We start from the raw sequence: 7,308 nt of genomic DNA, 5'->3' as shown, positions 1-7,308 counted from the left end.
AATATATTCAGATTTACTTTTACTGTCGTGACGGTGAATAGATTTAAACAGTGAAATGAATCACAACCGTTGAACTCTTTCCTTTCATCTTCTAAAGTTCAAACCCTCTCTATAATCTCTATTTCTCTAACCACTCAGGCATACATTCAACTATTAATCCAAAATTATTCCGTTCACCAAATCCTTGAAGTATTATATATACAGAGAGACTAAAAAAATAGCGAGGATTCAGCTAATAGATTCAAAATTTGTTGTTGTGAAAGAAGAAGAGATTTAGATTTAATCGGAGATTAAGGTCCGATTAAAGATGAATGCAGTTGGAAGGCAAAGATCTGGAACATCGACAGCGCATCATCAACGGCAATACTCAGATAACTTTTTGGAAAACTCATCTAATGGTAGATGGCTTCAATCAGCTGGTCTTCAACATCTTCAAACTTCAAATAACTCCATTCCACCCCCACAGGTTTCCGGTTTTTCTACATTTTATCCTTTTTTTTTTTTGAGCTCACTGTTGCCCTAGCTCATAGATCTGATAATGTGTTTATTAATGATAAATACTGATAACTATCGGATAGAGTATTAGAAAGGAAAGATCGATTAGATAATGAAATATTGGTTTTAAGCCAATCACTGACGATTAATCAACAATTCGAAGTGCTTTTTCATGCGTATTTTTATTTTGTTATTGGTTACGTTAGGGACAGGATTATGGATACTATGGTGGAGCTCAAGGTTCTAGAATGTTTAGAGGTGGTGCACAGAGGACTTATAGTGGAGGAAGTGATCTCTTTTCGGAGCCTTTGACGCCGCCAGGTCATAATCGACAGAGAAGGAACGGTGGTGATGAAGAAATCTCGCCAAATGAGTTTAGTCCTGGACTCTTAGATCTACACTCATTGGATACTGAGCTTCTGCCTGAGGTTTGGTTTCTTCATTTGGACAAATTCTGAGTTCGTGTTTTAGGTGGATTGGATAAAGTAGTTATTTTAGTTATGGGATTGGACATTACCATTGTTATGTCAGTGCAAGATGTGCAATTACTTCCTAAAAGTTGCTGCTTTAGTAAATTTTTATAGGATTGGACGTTCGTTCGTATTTTAGTGGGACTGGATAAACTAATTATTTTAGTTGTGGGATTGGACATCTCCATTGTTATGTCAGTGCAAGATGTGCAATTATTTCCTAAAGTTTGCTGCTTTAGTAAATTTTACTATAAGATATTCTTTTGATTGGAGCTTCTCATTTTACAGTGCCACAAAATTCGTATGCACTTTTAATGAGTTTTGCATTATTAGAGCTTCTTATTTTACAATGCCACCAAAGTTCTTGTCCATTTTGCCTGTTGATTTTTCTGATACTACTGTGCAAACTTGTTTTGTAATTGAATCAATTGTTTGTTTCTTTGCCAGGTGCACCAACTCTTACGTTCTCTATTTCTTCTCTTAGATAATGGGACAGTGTGGATTAGTTGTTAGAAACTCTTGCTTTGACACACTTTGGCTCTTTGAGCTACATTTTATTGTAGCATCAATTTGGTCAAACCCTACAACCACATATATCTAGATATCAACAATTTGATATACATCAATATGGTCCTAGTCGCTACCATGATCATTCACATAATATCATGCTAGTTATGACTGAAATTTTGTAGTTTTAACTTTGTATTTCCTTTAGTTTGGTTTTCAAGTTCTCTTATGTGGACTTTCCATATATAGATGCCTGTTGCTGGCTTGTATGATCCTTCCATGCATCATTTTGCTCGAGCAAAAAGCTTTGATGACTCGGAGCAATTCCTTGCAAACAACAGGCAAACTGGTCGAGTGCGGGGCTTGCCAGAGAGTAATGTCTCTAAGAGTTTTGCTGTGGATAAAGACAAGGCCAGCAATGTCGCAAAGATCAAAGTGGTGGTATGTTTTACTCAACTTCATTGCTTCTAGTTCTGGGGTCTAAGTATTCTACTTAAGCTAGGATAGTGCAGAATCATTCTTATTTTGTTAATTAATGATATCCAGCATTCTGCCATGTGATTTCATTATTTTTTCTCTTCCACAGGAGTCTGCCTTCTTTCATGTGTATTGCACGTGAAAGAACTTGTTAGTACTTGTTCTAGTTGTTTCTAATGATTATCCACTTGCAGGTACGTAAGAGACCACTAAATAAAAAGGAATTAACGAAGAATGAAGAAGACATCATTGAAACACGTTTCAACTCTCTAGTAGTCCATGAAACTAAACTCAAGGTTTGTGGATATGCAATTGTTTTTATCCTGTATTAGCAGTTAACTGTACATGTCTAGCCCTTTCACGTTTAGTCTGGTGACAAAAATGATTATTCTAGTAACCAACAACCTGAAAATCACTTTTATCAAACGTTTACCCATTATTTGTCTGATGGAAATCATTTTGCTAACAAAGATATCTCTCCTTGAATGCCAGAAACTTCTGGTATAAGATTAACAACGCGGAAATCGGATTATTTGCCATGATCATTGAACTCTTTGTGTTTTGTAAATCTCCCTCCCATATCTTGCTGCTTTGCTTTGCCCAAGTTTGCCCTAAAACCCTTTTCTTTGAGTTTGAAGTTCTTATGCCTGGCTGTAATACAGGTTGATCTGACTCAGTATGTTGAGAAGCATGAGTTTGTCTTTGATGCTGTGCTAAATGAGGAGGTTTCGAATGATGAGGTGATTGTGGAACACATGATTCTAAATCAGACCCCAAAACTCTTAAGTGCATTCAGATCCTTGTTAACTTTGGTCTGCCACATGTCTCCTTAGGTATACCATGAAACAGTGGAGCACATTGTCCCGATAATTTTCCAACGCACAAAAGCTACTTGCTTTGCTTATGGGCAAACAGGTATGCTACCTGCGCTTAATCAATAATTTTTGTCAGTGTCACCATTATTTATCTTGGCACAAGTATTTTGATTTCATCTAGTTACTTATCCTGTTGCTTGTTCGAACTGTGAAGCATATTAGTCTGAATGCATCTGCATCTCCTTACAATTTGGTCAATTATCAGTGTTCTCCAATCTCTATTAATGCGCTTTCATGTGGGGCGGGTTTCATAGAAGAACACCTTTGGTAATGTTGCTGGTAGGCCCTCTGTACTGAATGTTGTTAGTGATATATTTTACACCTGTAATCATTTGTGGCTTTTCTTTATTATTATGATGTTCAAACTCCTTTATCAATTAGTTGAAGATTAAAGTTTAAAACATCAAACACCGTCTAGTGTTGCAAATACTCTTACTGCAACAATTTTTGAAGTTCCAAGTCCTTTTTAGGTATAACACAATAATGAGTTTAACACAATCAGAGGCTTCAAATCTTAAAGCCCTGCAGAATGTGCGAACACTAACTTAGAAATGAGAAATGGTCATTCTACATGCAATGGTAAATGTTCATTCTCTAGGGATCTAGGTCATGGCAACTTTCCTAGTGTGTTTCATTCATACAAATTCGACTTTTCTTCAGAACCATTACAAAAAATATCAATCAGCTGATGATGCAATTGCTAATAAAAATAGCCGAAACTTTTCAAATTTTCTGCTTGCATTAGTTTCAAAGTTTGTCTTCCAGTCATCTCATATGCAGTAATATCAGTTCACTATCTCAAGTGCAAGGCATATGAAACAACCAATGGCCAGTCAATTTATTCCGTCATATGCCAATTTTGCAGCTTCTTTGAGAGGTCTTTGACTGTGCTTCCAAGTTTGTTTGCATGATCAATCTGGTGTCAACTATCTGTGATGATCATGCACAGAGGCTTGGTTTTCTTTCTCTTCTCTAAACATGAACTTCCTCTAATTTTTATTTCACCTCTGGCTTATCCAGGAAGTGGCAAGACGTATACCATGAAACCACTACCTCTGAGGGCATCTAGGGATCTTTTGAGGCTCATTCATCATACTTACCGGAACCAGGGCTTTCAATTGTTTTTCAGCTTTTTTGAGATATATGGTGGAAAGCTCTTTGACCTGCTTAATGATCGGAAGTAAGTGTTTCTGCATTTTCCAACATTTAAGTGTTGTAGCTTTGGACCGAGGATTACTGAAACAAATTCTTTGCAGGAAACTTTGCATGAGAGAGGATGGTAAACAACAAGTGGTTATAGTTGGATTGCAAGAATACAGAGTCTCTGATGTGGAGATGATTAAGGAGCTCATTGACAGAGGAAGTGCAACTAGAAGTACTGGCACCACTGGTGCCAATGAGGAATCGTCCAGGTCACATGCTATTCTCCAGCTTGCTGTTAAGAGGTCAGCTGATGGCAGTGAATCTAAACCGCCCCGTGTTATTGGGAAGCTCTCCTTCATTGACCTTGCAGGAAGTGAACGTGGTGCAGACACTACTGATAATGATAAGCAAACCAGGTGTTTATCTACTAAATTGTTGCTTTTTCTTTGTTCTTCAATAAAATCATATTGCTAAATTCTTTTCGTTCTAACCTATTACCTTGACTTCTGTTATGCAGAATTGAAGGAGCAGAGATTAATAAAAGTTTGCTGGCACTAAAGGAATGCATTAGAGCGCTTGACAATGATCAAAACCACATTCCTTTTAGAGGCAGTAAATTAACTGAAGTGCTGAGGGACTCTTTTGTTGGAAATAGTCGTACTGTTATGATATCTTGCATTTCCCCAAATGCAGGATCTTGTGAGCACACGTTAAATACATTAAGATATGCTGACAGGTAATCATTTGTTGAATTAGATTTTGTTTCCGTGGCTACTATTTTCTGCATTCATATACCTTTGCACTTTGCTTTAAATTTCAGGGTGAAGAGTCTCTCAAAAGGGAACAACTCAAAGAAGGAGGTCTCATCCTCAACATTGAATCTGAAGGAGTCAACAACATTATCTCATTCCGCAGTTGTACCTTCTGCATCAACATTTGAAGATGATACAGGTGACTCATGGCCTGAACAGACAGATGAATATGATGAAGATTTCTATGAACAAGAGAAGCCAGTGTGGAAGAAGAATGAGAAGCTCGACGGTTACAACATCTCCAATTCAGAAGATAAAATAAAGAGAGCAAATGCTCAAACAAAGTGGAAGGAACCACCTAGAACAGAGGCAAAGTATTCAAACTCGGATAATGATCTGAATGCTCTTTTAAAGGTGAATCTAATTTGTGTAAAATTGAGAAATTTCACTTAGCCTGAGCGTGCCTCTGAATGCTTTATGTTTAATTTTTCAGGAAGAGGAAGATCTTGTGAATGCCCATCGGAAACAAGTGGAGGACACAATGGACATTGTTCGAGAGGTATGTGATGAACATGAATATGATGGCTTATTGCATACTGTGTAGGAAAGGGTGTATTTTGGTAAAAACAATAGCCTTGAGCCTTCAGAATGGGGAGTTGAAGTAGATAAATATTCTCAAAAATGGTGATTTTACTGATTATACCTACTGATGTTTGTAGTGGGATAAGTGTTACTATGATTACTTCATGTCAATCTTGAATAAAAGGCTGTTGGCAAGTACCTTTGTCCGTTGCGTGTTTGCTTGTCACTTTGTAGACAAGATAATTTTGCTTGGCTTGCTGGTTATTCGTGGGGATTGAGAATTCTGTTTCAAAATTTCAGGAGATGAATCTATTAGTTGAGGCAGATCAACCAGGGAACCAGCTGGACAATTATATTTCTCGATTAAATACAATCCTTTCCCAAAAGGCTGCTGGCATCCTCGATTTGCAGAACCAGTTAGCTCATTTTCAAAGACGTTTAAAGGAGCACAATGTTCTTGTATCTTCTGGGCACTGAAGATCTAATTTAGTATGCATACAATATTCAGAAGCTATGCATATTTGCTTGGAATTAGGTGCTGTTGTAGATCCACTAATGCGTTCAGTAATGCACCCATGTTTGTTTGTGTAGAAAGCATGTGGCTTGCAAAAGTTGGAGTGGCAATATTCACATGATGATTCTTCAGAAGAGTTTTTGAAGCCTTCTGTTATTGTCATTGTTTATTCATTTTCTCATTTGAAAAGAAGAAAAATATGATAGATGCTTTGGCAAGGCTTTTATGGCTTTGTGTTGCTAAGATTATTAATTGTTGATTGATCTGCCGAGTGGAAGAGGCATTTGCTATGTTTTGGGAGCTCAAATTTGTTTAATCTGGTCCAGCCTGCAAAGTCTATCATAGATGACTGGCGAGGGCTCTGGCCAAGTCTGGTGTAATTGATTGTAACGAGTTATACAATTGCTATATTTTCAATTTAGCTGTGTGCCATGTGCCACACGCATCAACATATTGCTACAAAATATGCATTGTAATCTACTCGATTGCTTGACAAGTAAATGTTGCTATTAGCTTGGAGCTTGCGAACTTCCAAATTTTTGGAGTCTCGTACGCAATAGGTGTGAGTTCAAATATCAGTCTCTTTTCTTGATCTCCTAAAGTAACGAATTTTGAGTCTTTCCCTCAACTGCGTTTCTTCAGAGATGAAATTTCTAGAAGTTAATGTTTAATACTCCGTATAATTCATTTTCAAACACCTATGGATGTGAGTTTCAGAACGCAATATAAATATTTCAAGGCTGTGTTAAATTATAGGATGGGAAAATCATAATGCAAACCAGTTTGATGAGTAAGAAAATATAAGTTTCCCACTGTCATAAAAAAAAATATATATATTAGTTCCTCCCCCATTCTCCGTAAAGTCTCTCCCTCTCATCTCTCTTGCATTTTCGTACATGTAATACTCTTTCCATCCCAAAAATAAGAGCATAATGGTAGATGCATGTTCTCCGTGTAACTTAGACATTCATTGTGGAATATTTTGATATATTTAGGGATAAGGCACTATTATCTCCTGAACTTTGGTCAAAGTTGCTACGATATGCTTTACCTTTTCCGGAGTCTTAGTACCCCTTGAACTTTTTTAAAACGGAATAATTATCACCGTTTTAAAAAAGTTAAGAGGTAATAGGACCCTTAAAAAGATAAAGGTGTGTCGTAGCTCAGAGACTATATAGATAATGTACTATAAATCACAATTTGTTGCTACATTTTTTAACATTAACAATCGTAATAAGCAAAATTGATTGGGCTGCCTAAATAATACTAATGTCAACTCTAAAATTCTCTAAAAATAAAGATAGACTAAGGGAGTCTAAGACGATGGAAAAGAAAGTAGTGTGATGGCAGAAATGAAAATTGGGGAAAGATAAGAGGGTATTCTTGTTACCGATGGGTAAGAGTTAGTTACGGTGTACAGCCAGCTAGCCAGCTTCACTGACAAGTAACAAACGCATACACTTCCATTATCAATTATTTCATTCCCGCTCCGC

The 7,308-nt window shown here is 36.9% G+C and overlaps 1 protein-coding gene across 1 annotated transcript; it reads left to right on the top strand.

Moving 5' to 3' along the window:
* On the top strand, positions 1-6,334 carry LOC132633402 (kinesin-like protein KIN-13B). The gene is made up of 12 exons (XM_060349802.1): positions 1-466; positions 702-923; positions 1,722-1,913; positions 2,144-2,245; positions 2,612-2,689; positions 2,783-2,864; positions 3,845-4,004; positions 4,081-4,383; positions 4,485-4,703; positions 4,788-5,133; positions 5,213-5,278; positions 5,602-6,334. Exons 1-12 carry the CDS (start codon positions 308-310, stop codon positions 5,776-5,778), a joined length of 2,106 nt encoding a protein of 701 aa, XP_060205785.1. The 5' UTR covers positions 1-307; the 3' UTR covers positions 5,779-6,334.
* The last annotated feature ends 974 nt before the right edge of the window (positions 6,335-7,308 follow it).

Source organism: Lycium barbarum, chromosome 3, assembly GCF_019175385.1.
Source record: "Lycium barbarum isolate Lr01 chromosome 3, ASM1917538v2, whole genome shotgun sequence".
In the NCBI taxonomy this organism is placed as follows: domain Eukaryota; kingdom Viridiplantae; phylum Streptophyta; class Magnoliopsida; order Solanales; family Solanaceae; genus Lycium; species Lycium barbarum.
Note: the sequence above shows the minus strand (reverse complement) of the source record. Positions and strands in the feature narration are given on the sequence as shown.

Bases quoted from the DNA above. Each gene is read 5' to 3' on its own strand.
- LOC132633402 (XM_060349802.1), top strand. From the start codon at position 308: ATGAATGCAGTTGGAAGGCAAAGATCTGGAACATCGACAGCGCATCAT. The intron at 5,134-5,212 runs GTGAATCTAATT...TTAATTTTTCAG, and splicing joins ATCTGAATGCTCTTTTAAAG to GAAGAGGAAGATCTTGTGAA. The intron at 5,279-5,601 runs GTATGTGATGAA...TCAAAATTTCAG, and splicing joins CAATGGACATTGTTCGAGAG to GAGATGAATCTATTAGTTGA.